This window comes from Peromyscus maniculatus, chromosome 5 (assembly GCF_049852395.1).
Source record: "Peromyscus maniculatus bairdii isolate BWxNUB_F1_BW_parent chromosome 5, HU_Pman_BW_mat_3.1, whole genome shotgun sequence".
NCBI classification, from domain to species: domain Eukaryota; kingdom Metazoa; phylum Chordata; class Mammalia; order Rodentia; family Cricetidae; genus Peromyscus; species Peromyscus maniculatus.
The window spans coordinates 29,522,443-29,550,379 of NC_134856.1; the positions used below are offsets into that span (position 1 = coordinate 29,522,443).

General features: G+C 42.2%; 1 protein-coding gene and 1 non-coding gene across 6 annotated transcripts; both read left to right on the forward strand.

The window, feature by feature from the left end:
• Positions 1-5,253: 5,253 nt before the first annotated feature.
• LOC143273655 (U6 spliceosomal RNA) lies at positions 5,254-5,358 on the forward strand. Its single transcript, XR_013051837.1, has one exon. It is a non-coding gene; the product is annotated as a U6 spliceosomal RNA (small nuclear RNA).
• A 5,930-nt stretch (positions 5,359-11,288) lies between these two features.
• On the forward strand, positions 11,289-27,627 carry LOC143273120 (transmembrane protein 184C-like). 5 transcript variants are annotated; one of them, XM_076571492.1, is made up of 9 exons: positions 11,290-13,511; positions 16,701-16,959; positions 19,022-19,227; positions 20,369-20,443; positions 21,185-21,278; positions 23,412-23,524; positions 26,157-26,256; positions 26,678-26,849; positions 27,320-27,627. In XM_076571492.1, exons 2-9 carry the CDS (start codon positions 16,843-16,845, stop codon positions 27,361-27,363), a joined length of 921 nt encoding a protein of 306 aa, XP_076427607.1. In that variant the 5' UTR covers positions 11,290-13,511; positions 16,701-16,842; the 3' UTR covers positions 27,364-27,627. The 5 variants fall into 5 exon arrangements, 4 of the variants coding, with proteins under 4 accessions (XP_076427610.1, XP_076427607.1, XP_076427608.1 ...); XM_076571493.1 differs by lacking the exon at positions 11,290-13,511 and adding an exon at positions 14,125-16,494; XM_076571495.1 differs by lacking the exon at positions 19,022-19,227 and having other exon boundaries at positions 11,289-13,511; positions 16,923-16,959.
• Positions 27,628-27,937: the final 310 nt, after the last annotated feature.

The window sequence follows — 27,937 nt, forward strand, 5'->3', positions numbered from 1 at the left end:
TAAGTTCTTTCCTCCAGGGCTGGGGAGATGGAGTTAACACTGACTGCTCTTCCAGAGGACCTGGGTTTGCTCCCAGTAACGACATGGCAGCTCACATCCATTCCTAACTCCAGATTCATGGAATCCAGTTCCCTCTTCTGTCCTCCATGGGCAGCGGGCACAGACATTCCTGCAGACAATGCACACACACACACATAAAAAATGAAATAAATTCTTTCCTCTATATTATGTGGAGATGTCAGGGCTTGGCTGCTTTCAGTGCGGAACCAGCTGTTCAGTCAGCATGGCTTGCTGGAGTATGGGAAGAGAGTGCTGGGAGGACCCGACAGGTTGCTAGAGTGCGGGAAGAGAGTGCCTGGAGGATCCGTCAGGGTTTTGTTTTTTGTTTGTTTTATTTATTTTTTTTTGTCTTGCTCCTATGGCTTGCTCAGCCTGCTTTTTTTTTTTTAATGCCAAATGCCATTTATTGAAGGAGGGAGGAGGTCTTAAATACAGGCTTACAGCACAATGGGAAAACCCCGGAGGGCAGAAGTTCTCTACCAATGTTTACAATCTTGCATCTAAGCTGTTAACGCCCATTATGCAGAATAGACTGATGAGGAACTTCCCTTAAGCATTCAGGAGGGTGGAACCCAGCAGGGAATTAGCATAGGGAGGATATCAATGTCAAGGTCAGCAAGCAAGGCAACAGTTACCCAGGGCTCTACAGGTGCCCCCTTTTACTAAAAAATGAGCTTCTGTCTTAGGTTACATGGGACGTCAGCAGCTCACCTTCCCCGTCATGGAGATTCCTGCCCAGGCCACACAGGAACTCTGTCTTAGGTTGGTGAGCACCCCCCATGGATTACCCGTCTCTGAATAATCATTATCATACAGGCTCTATTGTGGGTGAGCTGCAGAGTTGCCAAAGATCTCAAAGTGGTGCTGGACTTGCAATCTGTGTTTTCAACACAGAAAAGACCAACAGAAGTCCTAACCCACCCATAGTCAGTAGGCTAAAGGCAACTGGGCCATTCGCTCCCTTAACGAGCCTTACTGCAAATTGGAGTCCTTGGAAGATGGTATCCCAAAAGCAAATGGTACTTGAGTTTTGTGCATGGTGATAGTTATGGATCTATTTGTAATCTTTTACATATTGACATCCAGTTATGCCAGCACCATTTGTTGAAGATACTTTCTTTTTTCCATTGTATAGTTTTGGCTTCCTTGTCAAAAATCAGGTGTTCATATGTGCATGGATTAATGTCAGGGTATTCAATTTGATTCCACTGGTCCATATGTTGGTTTTTATACCAGTACCAAGCTCTTTCTATTACTATAGCTCTATAGTAGAGCTTGAGGTCAGGGATGGTGATGCCTCCAGAGGTTGTTTTATCATACAGGATTCTTTTAGCTATTCTGGGTCTTTTGTTTTTCCATATGAAGTTGAGTATATTTTTTCCAAGTCTGTGAATAATTGTGTTGGGATTTTGATGGGGATTGTGTTGAATCTGTAGACTGCTTTTGGTAAGATTGCCATTTTTACTATGTTAATCTTACCTATCCATGAGCATGGGAGATCTTTCTGTTTTCTGATATCTTCTTCAATTTCTTTCTTTAGAGATTTAAAGTTCTTATCAAAAAGGTCCTTCACTTATTTACTAGTGTTATCCCAAAGTATTTTATATTATAATTTTATAAATTGTGGCTATTGTAAAGGGTGATGTTTCTCTGACTTCTTTCTCAGCCCTTTGATCATTTGTGTATAGGAGGGCTACTGATTTTTTTGAGTTGATCTTGTATCCTGCCATTTTACTGAAGGAGTTTATCAACTGTAGGAGTTCCCTGGTAGAATTTTTGGGGTCACTTATGTATACTATCATATCATCTGTAAATAGTGAAAGTTTGACTTCTTCCTTTCCAATTTGTATCCCTTTGATCTCCTTTTGTTGTCTATTGCTCTAGCTAAAACTTCTAGAACTATATTGAATAAATATGGGGAGAGTGGACAGCCTTGTTTTGTTCCTGATTTTAGCGGTATCACTTTGAGTTTCTCTCCATTTAATTTGATGTTGGGTGTTGGCTTGCTATAAATTGCCTTTATTATATTTAGGAATGTTCCTTGTATTCCTGATCTCTCTAAAACCTTTATCATGAAGGGGTGTTGGATTTTGTCAAAGGCTTTTTCAGCATCTAAGGAGATGATCATGTGTTTTTTTCTTTCAGTTTGTTTATTTTTTTTATTTATTCTTTTATTTTATTTTACAATACCATTCAGATCTACATATCAGCCACGGGTTCCCCTATTCTCCCCCCTCCCACCCCATCCCCTTACCCCCAGCCAACCCCCATTCCCACCTCCTCCAGGGCAAAGCCTCCCCCGAGGACTGTGATCAACTTGGTAGACTCAGTCCAGGTAGGTCCTTGGGTATATGCCCAAGAGTGGGATGGCTGGGTCTTGAGGTAGTTCGATTCCTAATTTTCTGAGAAACCGCCATACTGATTTCCACAGTGGTTGTACAAATTTACATTCCCACCAACAGTGGAGAAGTGTTCCCTTTGCTCCACATCCTCTCCAACATTGACTGTCATTGGTGTTTTAGATAGTAGCCATTCTGACAGGTGTAAGGTGATATCTCAGAGTCGTTTTGATTTGCATTTCTCTGATGACTAAGGATGCTGAGCATTTCTTTAAATGTCTTTCAGCCATTTGTGATTCTTGTTTTGTGAATTCTCTGTTTAGCTCTTTAGCCCATTTTTTAATTGGACTGTTCAGTATTTTGATGTCTAGTTTCTTGAGTTGTTTACATACTGTGGAGATCAATCCTCTGTCAGATGTGGGGTTGGTGAAGATCTTTTCCCATTCTGTTGGCTGTCTTTTTGTCTTATTGACTGTGTCTTTTGCCCTGCAAAAGCTTCTCAATTTTGAGAGGTCCCATCTTTTAATTGTTGTGCTCAGGGTCTGTTCAGAATTGAGACTTCATCTTGGTGGATTTTTCCTGTGGTAAATATGTAATGTCCTTCCTGATTTATTTTGTTTGATTTTAGTTTGAAGTCTGTTTTATTAGATATTAGGATAGATACACCAGCTTGTTTCTTAGGTCCATTTACTTGGAAAGTCTTTGCCCAGCCCTTTACTCTGAGGTAGTGTCTGTCTTTGAAGTTAAAGTGTGTTTCTTGTATGCAGCAGATGGTTGGATCCCGTTTGTTATCCATTCTGTTAGTCTGTGTCTTTTTATAGGTGAGTTGAGACCATTAATATTGATAGATATTAATGACCAGTGATTGTTAATTCCTGTTACTTTTGTGGTTGTGTTGTCCTTCTTTGGTGTATGTTGGTGTGGGATTATCTATTCCCTGAGTTTTCATGGGTGTGTTTGGCTTCTTTAGGTTGGATTTTTCTTTCTAGTGCTTTCTGTATGGCTGGATTTGTGGACAGGTATTTATTAAATCTGGTTTTATCATGGAATATTTTGTTTACTCCGTCTATGGTGATTAAGAGTTTTGCTGGGTATAATAGTCTGGGTTGGCATCTGTGGTCTCTTAGTGTCTGCATAAGATTTGTCCAGGACCTTCTAGCTTTCATAGTCTCTATTGAGAAGTCTGGTGTTATTCTGATGGGTTTGCCTTTATATGTTACTTGGTCTTTTTCCTTTGCGGCTCTTAATATTTTTTCTTTGTTCTGTATGTTTAGTGTTTCGATTATTATGTGGTGAGGGGACTTTTTTTTGGACCCAGCCTATTTGGTGTTCTATAAGCTTCTTGTATCTTCATAGGTATTGCTTTCTTTAGGTTGGGAAAGTTTTCTTCTATGATTTTGTTGAATATATTTTCTGTGCCTTTGAGTTGGTATTCTTCTCCTTCTTCTATCCCTATTATTCTTAGGTTTGGTCTTTTCATGGTGTCCCAAATTTCTTGGCTGTTTTGTGTTACGACTTTTTTGTCTTTAGTGTTTTCTTTCACTGACAAATCTATTTTCTCTATCGTGTCTTCAGTGTCAGAGATTCTCTGTTCCATCTCTTGCATTTGGTTGGTTATGCTTGTTTCTGTAGTTTCTGTTCATTTAGTCAAGTTTTCTATTTCCAGCATTCCCTCAGTTCGTGTTTTCTTTATTGTCTCAATTTCATTTTTCAGATCTTGGATTGTTTCCTTCATCTGTTTAATTACTTTTTCTTGGCTCTCTTTGATTTCTTCCAATTTTTTGTTTGTTTTTTCTTACATTTCTTTAAGGGAGTTTTTTATTTCCTCTTTAAGGGAGTTTTTCATTTTCTCTTTAAGGGAATTTTTTATTTCCTTTTTAAGGGAATTTTTTATTTCCTTTTTAAGGGAATTTTGTATTTCTTCTTTAAGGGCCTCTATTATCTTCTTAAAGTCATTTTTAGGGTTGATTTCTTCTGTTTCTTCTGTCTCGGTATGTTCAGATCTTGCAGGTATAGAATCACTAGGTTCTGATGTTGTCATATAGATCTTTATGTTGTTGCCTGTATTTTTGCACTGGCTTCTACTCATCTCTTCAGGCAGTGTCTGTGTCTGAAGGCGCCTCTCTTGTTCTAATTGTTAGTCTTGGTTCACTAGGAGTTCTTGGTTAAATTGTTGCTGTTGGGCTCTGTTTCTTTGGGCGCAGCTTAGTCAAATCAGTGTTAGTGGGTTCTGTGTGTGGGAGCAGTTGTTCCCAGTTGGTGTAGGGTGTGCTTATGGTTTCAGTGGTTGTTAGGTTCGTAGGGGTTAGTTTTTTATGTTTATTTTTTGTTTTTTGGGGGGAGGTTGATGGTGGAGCAGGGAAAGGTAGCTGTCTGGTTGCTGGGACTCTGATGGGTAGGGCCTAGGGGCTAGAGACCTGATCTGTAGATCTGTAGATGGGAGTTTACCTGTTCTCAGTAGGTGAAGTGTATACTTAAGATTCTAGTGATCTGGTTGGGTGGCTGGGCAGCTTCTTCTTTTGTGTTCTCAGGTCACATTTTGCTCATTCGTCAACTCCTCAGCTGATCTTGTTTCCTCAGACTTCAAACTGTAGGATTCTGAATCCTCTCCTGGATGGATTTCAGCTGAGCAGGGTAGTCTCACCAACACCTCCAAGTTGTTGGGTTTCATAGGATCGGCAGCTGGGCCCTGGGTTGGCCTCAGACAGAGTGTTCAGATCCGTTCTGGTCTCACCCCAGGGAGATGGCTTCTTCCCCAGGTGTTGGGATTAAAGGCGTCCCTGTTCTAAGCTCTTGATTAAGAGCTTGTTTTCACTAACTCTTCTTACTTGTGTTTTTAAGAACACGTTCTGATGTTCGCTTCAGCGGCACATATGCTACAACTGGGATGATACAGAGAAGATTAGCATGGCCCCTGCACAAGGATAACACACAAACTCATGAAGCTTTCCATATTAAAATAAAAAGAATGCTTCCTGGTCCTGCTGGGGTTGTCTAATTGCTGCTGTTTTATGACGGAGTGTTGGCGAGTGTGCCCAGTGTTACGGTTTAGTGACAGTAGCTGGTTTATGGTGGTTCAGGCTGCCTAGTCACTTACTGTCCCCAGGTGTGACGCTTCACTTCACTCAGGACCTCTGGAAGAGGTGCTCTTAACCTCTGAGTCATCTCTCTAGCCCTCTGGAATGAGTTTTAAAGGCCCTGGGACATGGTTATTCCTTTCATAATAACCCTCCCTCCACAAGCAGGAAATCAAACTGATATACCACTGGTAAGCTGCAGGTGCATTTATGTATATACACATGTGTGTCTGAAGTGTGTGCACATGTGTATGTGTGCAGGGCTCCTCAGCAGTAGCATCTGGCCATCACCTGTCTATACATGTGCTTAGTTCTTAGCCACTACAAGGCAGATCTCAAGCTATTCCTTCTCCTGTGAAAGTTGGATCCTCATTGGGCCAGTCATTGATCGTACTTCATAGCCAATGAGATGTTACCATTCTTTCTCTGTACCACATGAGTTGCTGTATTCTTCCATTTAGGGAGAAGAAAGAAAACTCTACTCATTCCCTTCCCTTTAACTGTGTCCCTCCTCTTATCCTGTATGCTATAAAAGCGTTGTCTTTAGACACTTCTCTTCTTGGCTGTGAGCCTAGCCTTTAATGGCTGAGCCATCTCTCCAGCCCCAGACACTTCCCAGTGAATGCACAGGGCACAGAGCCTGAATGATGATGCATCACATATACAGCTGAGTGCTGACAGAGGGGTAGAAGTTGAAGACTGTTTCTGAGTCACATCATTTTGAATGTCACTAGGTGTGTTGGACTGAACATTGAATCTCCAAAGATTTCTGCACATGTGACTATGTTATCTTTCAGGACAAAAAGGACGTTGCAGGTTGATTAGGAACCTCAAGATATGAAGCAGGGACATGGTTTCCAGGATAAAGGCACTTGCCACCAAGCTTCAGTCTGATCCTTGGATCCACATAGCAGAAGAAGAGAACCAGTTCCCTCAAGTTGTCCTCTGGCTTCCATCAATGCACTGTGGCACATGGAAATAATACACACAAATAAAACAAACAAACAAACAAACAAACAAATAAATAAATAAATAAAATGCCAGATATGGTGGCATATACTTTTAATCCCAGCACTCAAGAGGCAGAGGCAGGTAGATCTCCATGAGTTCAAGGGCAGCCTGGTCTATGTGGTGAGTTTCAGTATATCCAGGACCCACATAATGAGACCCTGTCTCAAAAATAAAAACAAAAAAGTGTTAAGATGGAAGGAGAATAAGTATCTCCTGTTGCTGGCTTCAAAGTTGGAGAGGAGAGATCAATAGCAAGTGTTATGCCTGCGTCATGAGCCCCCCAGAGACCACCAGGAGCCTGAGTTCATAAACAAAAGCAAAGAGCCTTTATTGCGAGCTTGAGCTTGGGCTCTCTGTCTGTTCCAACACAGCGGTTGGATCAAGGAGATCCCTGAGCTCAGTTATGGCAGGGATTTTAAGGAGTAAAGGATGGGGGGGGTGGTAATTCCAGACTCAGATGGGGGTTGAACTCCTGATTGGGCAGGAGTGGGGCTCAGAAGTCTTGTCAATCAGGGATTGGTACTGGCATTGCTACAAGGAAATTAGCAACAATGTTAATAATAAAGGAAATGATATACAAGTGATGTGAGCTCTCCTTAATGTTCTGGAGCATCTAGTACTTGTTTGTCTCAATTCTGATTGGTCTCCTGCAGGGTACAGTTTGTGGCTTTTCCTGGTTATTGTAAGGGTGAGGCCGAGTCCCAGTATTGTTTGCTAGTCTGCAGCCTGTCATGGCTGCACTAATGTTAAGCTAGGCCTCTTTACAAGGAGTGTGTTCATCCTCTGAAAGCTTTGAACTGTCTCCAGCTGCTGTCCAGAAAGGAAGGGACAGGGTTCTAACAATGACCCCAGTGAAGAAGAAGAGGAATTCTATCCTAGAGCATCCAGAAAATAACACAGTGCTGATAACCTCTTGTTTTCAGCCCTCTGAGACCCATTGCCCCAGATTTCTGACTTCTTCAACAAGGAAATAAAATGAACAAACACTTAAGCCACTAAGTCTATGGTTTTTATTATGACGGCAAAAAAATTACAAGCAAGCAAGACACTGTGTCCCTCAAGTCTTTCTTCCTGGGGACAACTCTGAGAATGTGGGAGCATTGAAAGCTCCGCCTGATTCTTATCCTGACCTAGAGATGGTTCCAGGAAACAACCAAGTTGGAATGGAAAACACAAGCCAGTGTTCCTCTCTTTTCCTCTTTTTCCAGGAGAGGAACATGGAAAGTACACAGCAGAATGTATACTGTACAAGATATTCTTTCTTCATGACTGCAACAAAATCCTGATGCAGAAAGACTTACCATGAAGAAAGCTTTTGGCTCACAGTTTCTGAGGGTTCCATGGCTGCTGGACTCCATGAACTCGGGAAGAACATCAAGAAGCAGAGGGAGGAGACACAGACTGGGAAGAAGTGTAACCCTCAAGGCATGCCCCCAAGCACCCTACTTCCGCCAGCCAGGTTCCACTTCCGAAAGTTCCACAGCTTCCCACTGCAGCACTGCCAGTCGGGGAGCGCCTATTCACTCACATTTCCTACAGAAACAAGACAAGTAGACTCAGAGAGAAAGCCTGTCTCAAAAACAGAGGAGGAGGAGGGGAGGGGAAGGGGGAGGAGGGGGGAGGGGAAGGAAGAGAGAGGGGAGGGGGAGGAGGAGTCAAATTCAACCCTTATCTACAGAGGGAAGATGTTACATAAACAGGTACTGCTTGCACCAGCTGAGCCTGGTGGACTCCATTCACAGCATGGAACGTACAGAGCACTCACTTCCACACATGTGAACACACTTGTGTCACGTAAATGAGACCATTCAGGATGTATGCTTATGTGTTTACTTACACAAGGGCACTCAACAACCCAACATATGTGAGAAAAGTAAAGGCAAAACCTCCACCTCCAAAGAGCATTCTCCTCATAGTTGAAGACAAAACTCATTCTTCACATTAGCACAAAAACCTCCCTCTAATCTTTTGTGGAAGCCAAAGTTACATTCTTGTTTTTGCTTTGTTTTTGGTTTTTTTTTTTTTTTTTTTTTTTTTTTTTTTTTTTTTTTTTTTTTTTTTTTTTGTGCCTGTCCTGGATCTCACTCTGTAGACCAGGCTGCCCTTGAACTCACAGAGATCTGCCTGGCTCTGCCTCCTGAGTGCTGGGATTAAAGGCCTGTGCCACCGCTGTCCATTTTAAGTTTTAATTACTCTGCCTAAGAGACTCATGAAACAAAAATCGCCTCCCATCTGCAAGCCTCTTGCCCAAGGACAGATGGTTTCTGAAATGCTGGAGGCTATTGTTTATGGAGGTAACAAACCACGTTTTCATCCCCTAAACAAGTTTGGTTGACCCAACTGCACTGGATGTGCTTGATCATGTGGGCGAGAGGCATGCAGACAGGAAGTGCATCAGGATGCATGCTTGCCCTGGTTGGATGTAGGCAAGAGGTACACAGAAAGGAAGTAGTATGTCAAGCTATATGATTGCCCCTGATTGGACCTCATGGGAAATACTGTGGCCTTATGGGTTTGTCTTTTTAAGTCTCTGCAAAATATGACTCATGGCCATTTTCTGAAAATTCAGGAATGGACCTGGCCAGAGTCCATTGTCCTAGTCAGTGTCTAATTAAAGCTTGCTTCAAATTTGGCTCAAAATTGTGGTAGTGGTCTTATTCTCATCTGACAGAATTAACATCTCCCCTTGTAAAGGTGAAAAATTTCTTTGGGGATCATCATGAAATGCACAAATAACATTTCATTTTTATTTAAAATCATAAAAATTTTCAGTATATCTTTTTCATTTCTCATGTTGTTTTTTTTTTTATAATATACAGAATCATCATCCTTGCCACAAAAACTTTTCCTCTCAACTTTTCTAGGTAACACAATTTCTGTTAAGTTACTAGGATTTTTCCCAAATCAGATGTGATGGCTCAAATCTGCAATTCCAGCCATCGGGAGGCTGAGGCAGGAGAATTACAAAGCTTGGGGCCAGCCTGAGATGCAGAATGAGACCCTATCTCAAGACACACACACACAGGGGGTCAGGGGTTTCATTTTCACTTCTTTTAGCCTGCACCTTGATGCTCGACAAGTGTCACTTAAATCGGTCTGAAAACAAAACGCTGGTGGAAATAAGTAAAGACTGGGCTGTAGGAAGTTCTCCGTCGGTAAAGCAGTTGTCCAGCACACATGAAGCACCAGGTGCAATCCCAGCACTGCATGAACTGCCCTTGGCGCTGCAGCCCCGTAACCCCAGGACTTGGGAGATAGAGAAGGATCAGAAGTTCAAGGATCTTGGATATGTAGCAAGTTTGAGGTCAGCCTGGGATACAAGAGAGCCAGAAAGAGGGAGAGAGGAGGGAAGGGGAAGGGGAGGGGGAGGACAGGAGCAGAAAGGAAGGGAAGGAAGGAAGAAGGCTGGAAAGCTCATCTAGAGAGTACTAATTTTTACATGAGGTGATTTGTTACTACAATAGGTTGTTTACACCTTCACAGTACTCCATCCTCAGCTAATCACCTTCATTACAGAAATCTACTGGGCAGGAGAAGGCACTTTGTCAGTTTTCTTGTGAGGAAACTAGAGAAGCCGATAGTCATGGATCCAGTATCTCTAGTAGCACACCTTGAAGATAAGGGCAAGGGAAATTCAAGTATTCATTTAAATATTTATCTCAGTGGTTTAACCAAGGAACAAACAAAACCCAGGGTAAAAGTTTGTGTGCCAGGGCAGTGAACCAGAGTAAAAACTGGAAAAGTAAAGCTTGTAAAGCATAGGGAGCCATCAAAAACTGTTCAGATAAGTACTGTGAATGTGGGGATAGTGTCTGGAATGAAGAAATCAAGACCAAGTTGAAGCATAAATCCAGGTCAGAAACACAGGCGACTGACCTAGGATTACAGCTCCCAGTGTGTGGGCCAACAGAACACAGGCTGCTGGAGCTCACAGAAGTGTCTGAGATATTTTAATTTATATCTTAAATATTTTTGAAAACAGATACAGCTGTCACAGAATACACAAATGTCTACAATTAAACTGTGTGGGCATGCATACCTAAGAAATAGAATAGTTAGATATCTTTGCTATCACTGCTGGGTGTAATTCCACACCTTGAATTCCAGCACTTGGAAGGCAGAGGCAGCCAGATCTCTGTTCAAGGCAAGCCTGGTCTACAGAGCAAAAACTTCAGGACAGCCAACACAGACTCTCTCTCTCTCTCTCTCTCTCTCTCTCTCTCTCTCTCTCTCTCTCTCTCTCTCTCTCTCTGTGTGTGTGTGTGTGTGTGTGTGTGTGTGTGTGTGTGTGTGTGTGTGTGTGTGTAATATTTCTTTCCTGAGGATATGGGGGATCAGAACTTCTACATTACAAACATGCTAGGCAAGGGCAAAGATGCAGCTACTCAGGTGAGAATTAGAAGATTTCATGGAAACCAGAGTAGAACAAAAGCAAGGGGCCAGGGCCTCCAGCCTCTCCATACCGAGTGACACAGCTGAGGCCTTTATTCTCAGCCCTGGCTTTACAGGCCCTTGTTCTCTCTCTGGATTCATCGCAGAGCCCTGTAAAGCCAGCAGATCTTGCTCTAAAATCAGTGACTATCAACTGTGGGGCATGGTGGCACACACTTTTAATCCTAGCCCTGAGGAAGCAGAAACAGGTGGGTGTCTGTGAGTTCTGGGCCAGTCTGGATTACACAGAGAGACTGTCAAGAATGAAAGGGAGAAATTTAAAAAAGGAAGGAAGGGAGAGAAGAAGGAAGAAAGAAAGGAAGGGAGGGAGGGAGGGAGGGAGAGAGAAGGAAGGAAGGAAGGAAGGAAGGAAGGAAGGAAGGAAGGAAGGAAGGAAGGAAGGAAGGAAGGAAGGAAGGACATCTTCAATATAAAGCAGAGCCTTTATGAGTGAGCAAATTCAAATGAAAAACTCACTATCTCTGATTTCTCTGTTGCTGTCTAGAAGTTTCACCAAAAATGAATTCCAGCTCAAAAACAAATGCAGTCACATCTGCATCTGACACCTTTGTCTCTTCATTGCCTTGATTTTCAATAATGGCTCTTAATGGTTCAAGAATTTTAGCTTTTTGAGAAACTCACAGTCTAAGGAAAACAGACAAACATTTAATGGCTGTAACAAAACATGAAGTATGGTGCTAGAGCATTTGAGACAGATTTCAGAAATTATGTTAAAAAGGTTTCCATGAGAAAGAATGGGGAAGATGACTGTAGGCAGCAATGGGTGTGTGGCTGAACATACAGAAACAGCCCTGTTAGACTGTCATTTCCAGAAGTAAACAGTAAAGACATTTGGTTATAGAACTTTAACAATACACAAGGTATTCACTAATGATTAGGCATTCCCCCTAACCAGCTATTTTAGTTTCAACCAAACAAAATTTGTAGTGCCCCTTTAAGGAAAGTTGCGAAATAGAGATCATGGAGGAATAGGGGAGAGATTGTGGAAGTCAGTCTCCAGGCTCTGGGTCACAGTGTGACAAGGATACGCTATTCCATCTGTGTCTCTGGGAGACTCGGGACCACAGCATTTTGCCCACATGGCCAAAAGGCAGAATTTCCCTGGTTGCAGATGATGACAAACCAAATATTTAAACATCAAGCAGACTCCAAGGTCAGAGCAAACAGCTAATGTTTGGGCAAATCAATCACTTGAAACTTCTCATCTGTGAAACAGAAAACTGCCTGTCTCTCGGTCCTTTTGTGCAGATCAGCTTATAGTGTTGCTACATGACCACACATGTTCAGCAGCCAAGCAAGAGGCTTAGTCACCCCTTATGTCCTACATAATCCCTGCGCTGCATGGCGGTGTAATTTACACAGTGTGATCACGCAGTCCATGTGCATGCATGGCACAGCTCCTAAGCCCATATGTGCACGTGCGGGGGCATCCATAAAAAGCAGGTCACAGACTCCTCCCCCCTTCTCCTTCTTCCTCTCTCTCCATACACAACCTCCCATAGGCCTAAAGCACATCCCCCTCTGTTCCTTCTCCTAATAAACTCCTACGGTGGGTTTTGTCATACCTCCTGGCTTTTCTCTCGTAGTAAACAGTGCTGCTTAATGAATAACACAGCACCACATAAAACTAACCCTTGTAGGTAAAGAACGTAGGACGGTGTTTGATTTCAGAAAATGATAGAGGCCATATATATTCACGTGTCTAATTGAGACACAGATGTTTGCTTGCTCCCTTGATTTAGAGAGACCTTATGATCCCATTTGCCATTTGTTTGCTCTGCAAACCTATACAGCTAAAAGCTTTGAGTGCACAGAATATGGTGTCAGAATGCCAACCTTTTCAATTCTAAATGAGTAGGACTTTTTAACACAAGTTCCAAATGTGAACATTTCATATTGGCAATTACTTCCAAATAAGCAATGTTTTAGAATGATTCTTCTACTCGGTTCAGAATTATGCAGTGAAACCCCTCCTGAGGGCTCTAAACTTTAACAAATGACTGAAATCTAAGCAAAGGTTTCCTATTCTGTGTTTTTCCAGCCAGTTTCTAATTCCATCCTTAAAGACAACCAGGGAGCCTTTTCAGAAAAAAAGCCTGTCTCAAGTTCTGCTCTGTCCCTCACTAAGGCTTTCCTTTAGATGGAACAAAGTCTCAAAAATGCAGCACGTGTTTCTGAACCGTCCCCATTCCCTACAACTTCCGGAATCCTCCTCATGATCCACTAAGACCAGCCAAGTTAGGGAAGCCAACAAACCTCCACTATCCTCCTCTGCATCCCTCCCACCACGCCCTTCAGTAACCTTGGTTACAGTCACGCCCTCCTCCGTAGCTGCCCAATCATAAAGGTCTGACGTCTGACTTCACAGAAAACAGCTAAAGAAGAGAAAGTGTCAAAATCTTGATTTGGTTCATTTTCTTGGCTGTTCAGTGATTTTTCACTGATGAAAATGGCCTGTCCGAGCAACAGGAAAAACTGGAGGCGATGGATCCAACCCCTGGTCATACTCATTTATATAATTAGCATCCTGATCTTGGTTACCTTGTGTATTTTGAAATATCACAATGTGAAGGTAAGAGGGTCCAGCACCTTTACCCTTTCTTAGTCTGTTTGGCAGGATCCCTTTGTCAGCCTTTAATGCTTGGGGGGTCAGAAAAACATTTCATCTCTGAACATTAAACAGACCCGTCTGATTTCACTTTGCCGCTACAAGTGCAGGTGGAACCTGGTGGAGAAAAACAGTTAACGTTGCTGCTTAGAATGCTTCGCCGGTACCCATCAGTTCCCAGAAAACTATTCTTGCCGGGCGTTGGTGTTGCACGCCTTTAATCCCAGCACTCGGGAAGCAGAGCCAGACGGATCTCTGTGAGTTCGAGGCCAGCCTGGGCTACCAAGTGAGCTCCAGGAAAGGCGCAAAGCTACACAGAGAAAAAAAAAACTATTCTTGAAATCACATCTGCTGTGCAGATACTGGGCTTGACCAGATCAGATAAACTACCTTGAAAGCTACGTTCTGGATTTTATAAGCTTTTAGCCTGCTTCCTGGAACGAAAGGATTCCCGTTAGTTGGACTTTGCTAATTGTTTTTATGTTGGAAGTTCCATCTTTTGTTTCTTTCTTTAATGAGATAAAGTCTCATGTAGACCAGGCTGTTTTGGAACTTGCAGCCTAGGATGGTTCTCCAACCTCCACATTCTCAGGGCTTCTGTTGATTCAACACTGAGGATGGAACCCAGGGCTTTGAGCACTTGAGGCAAGCAAGCATTCTACCAACTGAGCTACATTCGCCCCTTGAAGTTACTCCTCAGCCCCTTGAAGTTACTCCTCAGTCAAAACAAAAGTTTTACAAAAGTTCCTCGTGTATTTGTTTCTTTTTTTTTTTTTTTTTAATGTATTTGGTGTTGGTGTATTCATGGGATGGCCCACTTGTGGAGGTCAGAGCACGGGCCAGTTAGGGGAGTTGTTCTTTCCTTCCATCATGAGTGCTGAGTGAGGACTGAGCTCAAGAGATCAGTGCAGTGTTGGAGGCAAGCCCCTTACCTGAGTCATCTCTCCAGCTGCCTTTTGTTACTTGTTGATGTCACAACATGACGTCATGTGACATTACTAAAGTATTACAAGCTGGATACCTAAGATATCCGTAATATATGTATAAAATGAACTTAGAATTATTAATAATAATAACCGGAAAGTACTTTATTATTTTAGAAGAGTTATGACATACCATGTACATGACCCCCCCTTTTGAGTGTGGAAAATATTTTAGTTAAACAATATGTCCAAACGTGTCTGGAGGGTCATTTTGTTCACTAAACTTTTGTTGGCTTTTCTTATTATAGTCCACATAGTTATTTAAGACTCTTATAATATAACATTAAGTATTTCTCATTTGTTAAGTTTTTTGCCATTTAAAATATATCCACCCAAATTTAGGTATAGCAATCGTAATATAAATATAATTTCCTCACTTAGTATATTCCTTGGAGTACTTAATTCACTTAGTATTCTCTTTGTGAGCTTCAAGCGTAGTTTGAAAGTGCCATGAACCTTTAAGACCAATTCTAATCTGCAGTGTAAACTGCTAACACCCCAAGTTGAGTCCCTCAAGTTCTGACAGGGATGTTTAATGGAGGATGTGCGGGTGAGCCTGTCAAAAAATGCACTTGGATATGCAAGTCTGGACCTCAGAACAGTTTCAATTGCAGGTACACGTCTTGTTTAATCTACTCTCTGCCATAATAAAGGGCCGTGGAGACAGCTCAGCAGGTGGAGCAATAACCAGGAAACCCGACCACTTGAGTTCCCTCTCTGTGACCCACCTGACTGGCATCTATGGCAAGATGGGAGGTGGACACGGAATTGCCTGGAAGCTCGCCAGCCAGCTGCCTCCACTCTGCAGCACAGCAGCAGAAACAAGAGACGCCCTGGTTCCTAAGCTGGAAGGAGAGCTGACTCCCCAGAGCTGACCTCTGACCTCCACACATGCACACCTGCACACACACACACACACACACACACACACACACACACACACACACACACACACAGAAGCACATGTGTATACCATGAACTGAGTGCCTTCAACAGGAATTTGTGTTTTCAGTCTTGAAAACTATTTTGGAGTCAGATATCATGGGGACCAGAGGGTTGCTGTCTAGGGAAGGTACTCTCAGGTTGCAGATGGCCATGCCCTTGCTGAATCCTCAGGTGGTTGAACGATCTCATTTTGAGATCGCCAGCCCTATGAGACTATGACCTCATTTCACCTAAGTCACTTCCCATCAGCCTTATCTCCAAATATGGCCGTTTGCAATAGGGGTTAAGTTCCGACCTCTAAAGGGGAGCACACCTAGGTACTAATGGTCAGACTTTAGACAGTGTCCGCAGTTAAAGAATGCTTGAGATCAAGGACACACAGAAGGAGCAGCAAGGGACCTGGCACCAGCATTTCCCAGGAATTCACAAGGAACCAATGAAGTGAATGCCCGGGAGGAGGGTCTCGAGGGGACATTCTGAATAGTGTGCACTGTTGCCAACCTGCCTATCACTCTTCACAAGGAGAAAGGTCAGTGGGAGCTTAGTGATTACTGGAGCTGGGAGGACCAAACCCAGAACAGAATTGTTGAAGTACGAATGTGTGGTGAAAACTTAGAATCCGGAGAATATATGAGTTTTGAAGATTTTGACTCCGAAGGAGCCGAGAAATGATAGCACAATAGGTAGAGGGGACTGAGAAGATCAAAGAAAGGTTTTGTTTTTGTGTTCAAGGTTAGAGGCTTAACTGGGGCATTTCCTCAAAATTTTAGCTCATAAACAGCAAACAAGAATCGGATACAGAAAGCAAATAACACACTAGGAATGGGCAGAGATACTATGCAAATGTTCTTTTTGTTTGTCTTTGAGGAGAAGGATGAGGAGGAGGGTTCTTTTGTCAGGCTGTCCTGGAGCTCACAGAGACCCTTCTGCCTCTCAAGTTACTGGGACTAAAGGTGTGTGCTACCACACTCTGTAACTCCAGCCCCAAGGAATCTAGCACCCTCTTCTGACCTCAGCAGGTACCCACACTCACACAAGCACATATTCACACACAGACACACACATACATAGAATTTTTTAAAAAGTAAATCTTTTCTTAATTGCTACTAATTATTTGGGAAATACCAAGCAGTATCAGTAATCTAATGAAAATTTAAGACAAAAATATTGATCTTTATAGTTTTAATATCAGAATCTAAACCAATGTGTTCTTTTGTTTTTCAAGGTTGGAATACATGCTAAAGCATGGCTTATTGCTGGTATCTTTATGCTGTTGACGGTACATGTGTCCTTCTGGGGGATTCTGCAACACATGATGCATTACACACAACCCGAACTTCAAAAACCTATTATGAGGACAAATCTTAATGTATTTGCTATTACTACTATTGACTGACTTAAATCATAAAGATGATATTAAGTGTTTTTTATGTTTTACTTTCTGTAGGATTCTTTGGATGGTCCCAATATACAGTTTAGATAGTGTAAGTATATTTTATTGTATTTCGTTAAGAATTCTTTGGCTGGAGAGATGGCTCAGTGGTAAGGAGTACTTTTCTCTTCTAGAGGACCCAGGTTCAATTCCCAGCACCCACATGGCAGCTCACAACTATAACTCCAGTCCCAGGGAATCCAATTTCTGATCTCTGTAGGCACCAGGCATGAACATAGCACATATGCATACAAGTAGACAAAATACTTATGCACATAAAATAATAAAGTAAATAAATCTTTTTAAAAAATGTTTTAGGACACCTTTTTTTTCTTGGTTTTTTGAAACAGGGGTTTTTCCATGTAGCCCTGGCTGTCCTGGAACTCATACTGTAGACCAGGCTGGCTTCATACTCAGAGACCCACCTACCTCTGTCTCCCCAGTGAGTGCTGGGATTAAAGGCGTGTGCCACCACCACCTTGCTTCTTTTCTGACACAACTATGCTTACTAAAGAATGCTTAATAGCCAGGCAGTGGTGGTGCACGCCTTTAATACCAGCACTCGGGAGGCAGAGCCAGGTGGATCTCTGTGAGTTCGAGGCCAGCCTGGTCTACAGAGTGAGATCCAGGAAAGGCACCAAAACTACACCCTGTCTCCGGAAAGAAAAAAAAAAAAAGCTTAATAAAGTAATTAAACACATAATATTGACTTTTAAAAAGAGATTAATAGTGAAATTTTTCACAGTTTTTTGTGGTTTTTTTGTTTTGGTTTTGGTTTTTTTGGGTTTCTTTTTTGAGACAGGGGCTTCTCTGTGTAGCCCTAGCTGTCCTGGAACTAACCCTGGAGACCAGGCTGGACTCAAACTCAGAGATCCACCTGCCTCTGCCACCTGAGTGCTGGGATCAAAGGTGTGCGCCATCACAAACCCAGCTTTTCTTTCTTTCTGTTTTTACTTATTATTTGTCTTTATATTTTTGAGATAGGGTCTCACTACGTAGATCTGGCTGTCCTGGAACTCACTATGTAGAGCAGGTTGGGCCCGAACTCACAGAGAGCCCCCTGCCTCTGTCTCCCGAGTGTTGGGATTAAAGACGTGCGCCACTGCAACTGGCCAAGTTCACATGTTGTTAGTGTTGGTGAGGAAGATAATATAATGAAAAATGCAGATGTTTCAGACATTTTTTAAATATATATTATATATATTTATTTATTATATATTCAGTGTAATGTCTGCATGTATCCCTGCAGGCCAGAAGAGGGACCAGATCTCATTACAGATGGTTGTGAGCCACTATGTGGTTGCTGGGAATTGAACTCAGGACCTCTGGAAGAGCAGTCAGTGTTCTTAACCCCTGAGCCATCTCTCCGGCCCTGTTTCAGACATTTTAATGTGTAGCTGTTTTCTTTGCTCAGTTGCTTAAATTTAAGATTAGTGGCTCTTAATCTTTTAAATAATGAAATATTGTAATTACCCTCCTCAATAAGTAGCCACAAGAGAATACTTTCCCACCCCAGGCATCAAAATGTACTGATGCTCTGTTCCCTTATATAGAATGGTTAGCATCAGCATATGGACTAGTGTGTCTCCCCTGTCCTTACGGTCAGCTCTAGATGGCTTATGACATCTGATAGAATATCAGTGTCATACGCAGGTAAGGGGACCTCTGTGAGTTCGAGGCCAGCCTTGTCTGTATAATGAGTTCCAGAATGCAGACCTGGGGTCAGGGGCTGTTACAAATATTTCTGCTCCAGGGTTGGCTGAACCCATAGATGCAGATTCTCATAAGGATGCTGATAGTTCGCTATCATGCTTTTTAGTTATTGTCTTTTATTTGTACACCACCCCACCCCAAAAAAAGAAAATAAAAGGAAAAAACACTTTCCACAGTAGACACAACTAAAGAAAATGGCTTTAGCCAGGTGTGGTGTTGCATCCCTTTAATCCCATCACTCAGGTGGAACACTTAAGTTGGAGGCCAGCCTGCTGGACATAGTAAGTTCCAGGACATCCAGGTTACATAGACCCTATCTGGAAAGAAAAAAGGAAAAAATGCCTTCAGTAGCATTTTCTGAATCAGTAGCATTTCTCTTTAACATCTGTGCTTTTCCATAGTGGTTGACCTTAAAATTCCCCCAAGTTGGAATCTATGCCGATACCTGCAGAGACTGCTATGAAGCTTACACCATTTATAACTTTATGATCTTCCTGACCAATTATTTAACAATTCGGATCCCAAATGTAATGTTATACCTGGAAGCAAAAGAGCAGGAACAGCATCTCATTCCACTCTTCTGCTGTCCGCCATGGGCGATGGGAGAGTAAGTGTGTTTGGTTTTAACAGGCCTCTGTGTGGGTCTGAAATATCAGTCAGCTCTCTGCAAGGGGCGGGGACAGTAGGCAGAGCTCTTACCCTATGTAGCACATAATACAGTTTGAAAGATAATAAAATACATTATTACAATGTACATGTTGAAAGATAATAAAATACATTATTACAATGTACATGTTGAAAGATAATAAAATACATTATTACAATGTACATGTTGAGAGGGTTTTCTTTGTTGTTTTTTTTTTTATTTTTTTACATTGCTTACCACAATAGAAAAGTTCATCAATGTATTAGGAAATATTTAATCAGCATTTTTTTTTCAGTTGGGAACTGGAGCCTAAATGATTGTGCACGTGATCATACAGCTAATTGTCTTGTACTTGTCTCCCTGTTGAGACAAAGTCACTGACAAAAGCAACTTAGGAACACAGTTGAGGGTGCAGTCCCTCATGGTGGGAAAGGCACGTGGCAGGTGCATGATGTCATACTCCATCTGCTGTCAGGAAGCAGAGAGAAAAGCCAGAACTCAGCTCACTGCCTCGTGTTCAGTCCAGGGCCCCAGCCTGTGGATCGCCGCCCACCCTCAGGGTAGTTTGCCTGTCCCAGGAAATCTTTCTGTAAACACATTCACCAGGAAGCTGCATCCTAAATGTCAATGCTTTATACACGTGCGTGTGCACAAGCTCACAGTTCATTTGTGCCTCTGTTTTTCTCCTGTGTTAGTTAGAGCCATCACTATCAGTTCTATCAGCAAAGCTCCTGAGATAATCGGTTTTATTTGACTCACAGACTCAGTTCATTTGGTCCTGTTGATTTGCAGTGTATCAGGGCAAGAGTGGGAAACAGGAAAAGACCAAGGTCCCAGCACCTTCTTCTGTTCCTTTTGTTCTGTGTTGCACTATAGTGGAGCTGAAGGGAGGCTTTAGGAGATAAAGTGATTAAATAATTTCAAAGTGGTCTTCAGATTTCCGTGTTGCCACCACATTCTTACCCTACTATCATTTAGGAAAATGAAATTGGCAGAAATCAATATAATTAGTGTCAGCTGTCAACGTGATTTTAATTTGGAGGCTTTGTGATGTTCTGATGCCACTGAATAGTTGAGATGTTATGTTCTCTTTCTTCTGCAGAATGCTGCTCTTTCGATGCAAACTGGGAGTGCTGCAGTACACTGTGATCAGACCAATTATCAGTTCTATAACATTGTAAGTATGGCCTTCCTTTAGCTTTTTTTAAATCTTTATGATACATAACTGGGAATATAGCTCAGTTGATAAGAGTGTTTGCCTTGTATGCACAAAGCCCTGGGTTTAATTCTCAACATGACAGAAAACAAGTGTAGTGATTCATGGCAAATAATCCTAGCACTTGAAGGTAGAGGCAGGAGAATTGAGAGTTTAAGGCCAGACTGGGCCCTGTCTTAAAAAACAGTTGATGTTCTTAAATGGAAAAAACAAGTAGAAGAACAATGTTGATTAATAGTGTAAATACATATATAAAAGCCGGACTCTATTATGATGAACAATGCAAAGGATTGCCATGATTTTCACATTCTTTGAGAGCAGAATGTACAACACATCAGAAAAACCAAAATTAGGCTTACTAAAGTAAACAGACTTACTGAAGTAAACAGACTTTACTAAAGTAAACAGACTCTAAATTTTAAGTGTTGCTACCACTACACCTTAAGAACGTGTTCAGGGCTGGAGAGCACTCAGTGGAGCACTCAGTGTTAAGAGCACTTGGTACTCTTGCAGAGGTTTAGTGAAATCTAGTTCCAGAGTATCCAGTGCCCTCTTCTGGTCACCAAGGGCATTGCATGCACATTGTGCACACGTATACATGCAGGTAAGACATTTGTATGCATAAAATAAGTCTCTAAAGGGTACATATTAAGATACTGGTTTACTTGGTCAGTCATAAAGTTTATTCTTGCCATTTTTAAGGATATGTGAAATGGTTGGTGTCTACGATGAAGGGAAATTTGGTTTCTCCAATGCAAGGACTTACTTGGTTATAATAAATAATTTGTCAGAACTGGTAAGTAAATCATCATTCTTCTCAATTGTACTAAATTTGTTTCTGTTGCTAAATATTATCAGACGCTATTTCTTGAGGAAAAAATTACCTTTTAATTTGTACATGGAACTTGAAACAGCTTTAATATATACCTTTATACAATATAGAAGTACAGTAATATGTTCATGAATGATTTGGTGACTTACATGCAGAGCTGTTTGCTCTTGTGACCACACAGCCTTGTGAGGATAAGCATGGTGTGCCTTCTAAATAAACAAAACAATGCAATAGACCTATTCATTAAGAGGGAAAAAGTCTAATTGGCATAAGAGGATAGAGTTTAAATAAAAATGGAAGAGTTCACCAGGTGGTGGAGGCTCACACCTTAATTGGGAGGCAGGGGCAGGCAGATCTCTGAGTTTGAGGCCATCTGGTCTACAGATTGATTTCCAGGACAGCCATGGCTACACAGAGAAACCCTGTCTCAAAAGACCAAAAAAATAAACAAATAAAACAGCAAGAATTTAAATCTCTGATCTATATTTAGAATTAAAGGAAAATTAAAAATGACTTTCTTTTCCCCCCAAAAAAAATGAGTGTTGTTCTAGGCACTGAAAGGCTCTCTTAAGCTGATGTGTATTTCATCTAAAGTCTTTGGATAGTGCTTTTTACAGTATAGTAACAAACACTTCTAATACATAAATTATTAGAAGGTTATGATGGAGCCAAGCATGGCATTGCATGCCTTTAATCCCAGAATTTGGGGAGCAGAGGCAGGCAGATCTCTGAGTTTGAGGCCAGCCTGATCTACAAAGTGAGTTCCAGGACAGCCAGGGCTACACAGAGAAACCCTTTCTCAAAACACCAAAAAAAAAAAGAAGGAAGGAAGGAAGGAAGGAAGGAAGGAAGGAAGGAAGGAAGGAAGGAAGGAAGGAAGGAAGGAAGTTTATAATGGAAATAAATGGGGTCTGTCTCCAGAGCTTTCTCTCATGTTCATCTCCATGACCAGCAGTCTTTTTCTGGGAATGTAGTCTAAAGAAATGGTAGAAGTGTTTTAGCCTTCTGGGATGTAATGCCCATTATAAGAAAGGACTGGAAACACTCTAAACCCGGTGGGCACAGTTTGGTCCTCCCATTGGCATTTAGACAGATACTAAAAGTAAACCTTATGAAACATACACAAAAGTTAGCTACTTTCAGTTGAAAAAGATATTGGGGGACAAAATTTCATTTTAGTTCATGACAGATGTTAGAAAATTGGGTTATGACTGTGGAATATGCCTGGAGTGTTTGCCTATTACACAGCCCTGGGTCAGATCCCAGCATGAGGGCCACAGTTCCTATGTACAAAGAAACGGCTCAGTGCTAAGAGTCTGTTTGTTTTTAGTGGTACTAGAGCTAGAACCCAGGGCCCGGGAGTGTGTGACGAGCACCCTGGGTGGCCCTGCTCCAGTGCAAGGTCTGAACTCGGTTCTTCCTTTACTGCTCTCATATCCTGAAGTATTTTAAATTAGCATAAAGTATCTCCTGGTTTTAATGGGGAAAGTAAGCTTCCAGAAATACTTCTTGCTGTTGAAATGCTGGTTGGTTATTGTAACTGACTCTAAACTTGGGCATTTATTTTAAGAAGTAAGGCCAGCTGGACTTACACACTGCTCTCAAGGAAATGGTTTGTGTGATGCAGATTTCATGATCACAGTTTTGCTGAAACTGTACTTATTTAACGTGTTGCCTTATAAACTCTCTCTCTCTCTCTCTCTCTCTCTCTCTCTCTCTCTCTCTCTCTCTCTCTCTCTCTCTCTCTCTGTGTGTGTGTGTGTGTGTGTGTGTGTGTGTGAATGTTACACAAGAGACTAGCTAATAATAAGAATCTGTTTTTATAAAAGTGGCGGTAATTTGTGTTGCCTTTTTCTTTGACTGAAGGAAACCTTCCGTTCATGTCATTTGTTTATCACTTTGAGTTCCAGTACGTGAACACTTAGAAACATATTCAGGAAAAATGTTACGTACCTCTCTTGAGAAATCTCACATATATGCATCTTCAGCAACATATTAAAAGCACTAAAACGTCAGTAGACTCTGGTTTCAGCTTTAAGGAAAGGTTCTGTCACTGTCTTCCTGCTGCAGAATGTTGAATGTTGCTTTTGTTTCTAGTTTGCCATGTACTGCCTCCTGCTGTTTTACACAGTGCTAAAGGAAGAGCTCAGCCCTATAAAACCTGTTGGCAAATTTCTTTGTGTCAAACTTGTAGCTTTCGTATTGTTCTGGTAAGTATTGCTTGCTCTTAAATATCCTCATTTTATAAATGCCAATAAAACTGTTGGTTAAGGGAGTTTTTTTAAATAATGTGAATACAATGCCAGGCTCAGTGGTGCCTGTCTGTAATCCCAGCTCTTGGGAGACTGAGGCAGGACTACCACTCAAGGCCAGCCTGAACTAGGAAGATGCCTTTGGGGCTGGAGAGAGGCTCAGCAGCTAAGAGAGTGTGCTGCATATCCAGAGGACCACAGTTTGGTCCCCAGCACCCATGCCTGGCGGCCCACAACCTCATGGAACTCTAGCTCCAAGGGGTCTGAAGTCCTCCTCTGGCCTCTGTGAGCACATGCACAGACTTGCAGTCAGACACACATAAGAACATCTTTTTAAAAAGCCATCCCTTCAGGTCTTGTAAGATTTACAGAAACAGGGATGGAGAGATGGCTCAGTGGACAAGAGCACTTGCTACTCTTGCTGAGGACCTGGGTTTAGTTCCCAACACCAACAAGGTTAGTGGCTCCCAACCTTCTGTAACTTCAGATCCAGGTTATGCCCTCTTCTAGTATCTGCAGATACTGCACATGCATCATATACACACATGCAGGCAAAATGCATACACATTAAAATAAATATTAAATAGTTTTAAAAAGATAAAAATCAAATAATCTTAGTCATGTGTGGTGGTACATACCTGTAACCCAGCATTCAGGGTGAGGCAAGAGAATCTCACATTGTGAGTTTGAGGACAGCCTGCTCTATAAAGCAAGTTGTGGACCAGCCTCTGCCCCCTTGTGTTATCTTGTATCTGAACAATCAAAGAAGTAGTCAGATGGCCACTGTGACATTTAAAAGATGAAGATAATTTGAGATAGCCTAAATATCTTGATGTTGGTGTGGTGGTGTATACCTTTAATCCCAGCACTCCCCGGGCAGGCAGAAGCAGGTGACTCTCTCTGAGTTCAAGGCTAGCAGGGTCTACATAGCAAGTTTGAGGCCAGTCAGCTACATAGTGAGACCCTGTCTCAAAATGAACAAATTACCTAAAATCTGTCATAACTAAAACAGCTATCAATTTGGGAGAAAACATGTAAGGACAGGGAAATGTTTATCAGTGAGTGTCCTTTAAAACACAGGGTAGGGCTGGAGATCCATCACAGTGTCTGCCTGGTGTATCCACTGCCCTACTGTCTGTCCTCACTGTCACAAAGCAAACAGCAAACTAGCCATGGTGTTAGGACAGGATAGATACTAAGAGTTATAGAAACAATCCGATCCAGTTTAGCAATTCAGCAGGGCAGAGGAGAAGGAATTCATGAAATTGCACTGCCAGAAGTAATCATTAGCAGTTGAAGGCACACATCATATGCTACAGAGACTTCTGGGACTCGATGGCATTATAATGCAGATACTCTGTGGGCTGGCAGGCTAGCTCCCTGGGGAAAGGCACTTGCTATGCAAGCCTAATGAACTGAGTTTAATCCCCAGGACCTCTGTATAGGTGGAAGTAGAGAACCAACTCCACAAACCTGTCCTCTGGCACCCTGCCACACTAATCATAAGAAGTAAGGCTTAAAAAGGGAGAGAAATCAAAACTGAAATTAATAGGGCCAGTGAAATGGACCAGCAGGAAAAGATGCTTGCCGTCACCAACCTGACGATTGGAGTTCCATCAAAGAGCCCACGAGGTAGATGGAAAGAAATGACTCCTGCAGGCTGGCCTCTGACCTCCACACACACAACATGTTACATGTGTGCACACACACAGCCAGAAATAAATATTTTTTGTCCTAGTAATTATCCAGGCATGGTGGCACATACCTTTAATCTCAGCACTTGGGAGGCAGAGGCTGCCAGATCAAGGCCAGGTCAATCAGCATAGCAAGTCCTAGAAAAACTAGGGTTCCATTGGTAGACCCTGTATCTAAATGAATGAATGAATAATACAATCAAATCCTAGTAATTACACATGTAAATACAATTGAGTACCAGCCCTTTACTTAAAAGCTGTTAGAACTTAGAATCTAATTGTTTGTGCATAGTTTCAAAGCAAAAATGATATATGAGCCAAATGATGAAGGTCTGAGAATACATAATGAAATTCATCTTATGAAGCTAGTAGAATAAATTCATGAGGCAAGGTGAGTATATTTCATATAAGCAGACCTTGTTTGGGACTATACCCTGAAGGCAGAGCAGTGGTGGGTCCTGGGGTACATTGAGGCCTTCACTGTTTTTAGGTGCACGTTTTAATCTCTTTGTGTATAGGATATGCATGTGTTTATTGTGTGAGTGGCACACGTCCATGCCATGTGTGCATGTGGAAATGAGGACAGCTTTGGGTATCGGTCCTCGCCTTTCATTTGAGATGGGGTCTCTTAACTGTCACTCTGCACACATCAGGCTCGCCGGCCTGCAGTCTTCCCAGGATTCTCTTACCCCACCTCTCGGCTCACTGCAGGAGCGCCGGGTTTACAGATGTGCACCACCATGCCAGCCTTCCCTGGCTTCTGTGACTCTAACTCAGGTCCTCACACTTGTGCAGCAAGTGTTTTACACACTGAGCCCCCTCCAGAGCCCCTAATTGCATAGACAGTTGGTCATTTCATGATCTAGATCTGACCTTTACCTTTTCTTGACATACAGGCAAGCAGTCCTTATAGCACTGTTGGTGAAGGTTGGTGTTATTTCTGAAAAGCATACGTGGGAATGGCAGAGCGCGGAAGCTGTGGCCATGGGCCTGCAGGTAAGTAGTGCTGTCAATGAATCAAGGGCTTTTACTGTTTAAGCTGTTTGACATAGTGTTGTCCTAAACCTGCATCGTGCAAACCATGGGCAAGACTGTTAGCTTACTCCATGGAGAGGAGCGGGAACCCTAGAGAAATGGCCCATAGGTACTGATTGGTAAATGTTTTATTCCTGGTCCACATATATCTGCACGTTTCCTTTCAGTCCTTGAGGAACAGATTAAGAAATATTTGACTGAGGGAGGGCAAAAGAAATGTAAACCTTGGCTTGTCATGTTTGAAGTGGAAAAAATGTTGAAAAATGAATATAATCTGGATTATATTTTAAAAGTTGACACCCTATGTAACTTTGAAAATGTTAGCATTTTGAAAAACTAGATTTAAAGCCAAAGATGATGGATATTTTTGTGGCTATTGTAGGATTTCATAATCTGCCTTGAAATGTTCCTTGTGGCCATTGCACATTACCATTTCTTCTCCTACAAACCCTACATTCGAGAGGCCGAGGAAGGCTCGTGCTTCGACTCTTTCATGGCTATGTGGGATGTGTCAGATATCACAGATGATATTTCTGACCAAATAATACACATGGGTAAGTAACAGCTATCTAACTTCTGTTGGTGTGAGTGTATATATAGGGGGTTGTCTGCGTGTGCAGGTACGGTCAGAGGTGAACCTCAGGTGTGGTCCCTCAGGAGCTGTTCAGCTTGGGGTTTGGAACAGGGCCTCTCACTGTCCTGGGGCTCACAGATTGATCTGGGATCGCTGTCCAAAGGCCCCAGGATCCAGCTCTGTCGCTAGCACAGGACTGCAAGCTGCCCAGCTTGGGACCTGTGCTGAGGACTGAACTCAGGTCCTCATTCTTGTGTGGCAAGCACTTTGCAGACTGCGGTATCACCCCAACCCAAATACATAAGATTTACTCTAGTAATTTAAGAAATAAGAACATACTTAAAGCAGTACCATGATACAGGCTCTTCAAATCTGGGGAGAATAAAGAGAGGAACTATTTTTAGAATGGTAAAAATAACTTTTGGCTAATAAATTTATATTATCTTAAAGGAAGTACAATGCGAGGGTATCAGAAAAAAAAAATGTTTTCCTGAAGACCCGAAGCAGACTGAACACACAGGTCTGCTTTCCTCATCATCAAAAGATGCAGTTTCTGCAGGTTCAAAGCCATCCTCACACCTGGGCCAATATCAGGCCTTTGAACACATGATTACTTCACAGAAAGCAGCCGCTGCATCCAAGTCATGTGAAGACATTGTCATTGATGTCCCAGAAGAGCAGGAACCTCCTGATACAGGCCAACATCAAGACTTAGAAGACACAGATACTTCACAGGATACATTTTCTGAGGCCAAGCTATGTGAAGATGTAATGGTTAATATCCCAGAAGAGCAGAAGGAGCCCCCTGGCTAATAAATTTATATTATCTTAAAGGGAGAACAATGTGAGGGTATCAGAAAAAAAAGTTTTCCTGAAGACTCGGAACATTCTGAACACACAAGTCTGCTTTCCTCGTCGTCACAAGATGCAGTTTCTGCAGGTTCAAAGCCATCTTCACTTGCCCCAGGACCAATATCAGGGCTTTGGACACACGATTACATCACAGAATGCAGCTGCTGCATCCAAGTTATGTGAAGATATTGTCACTGATGTCCCAGAAGAGCAGGA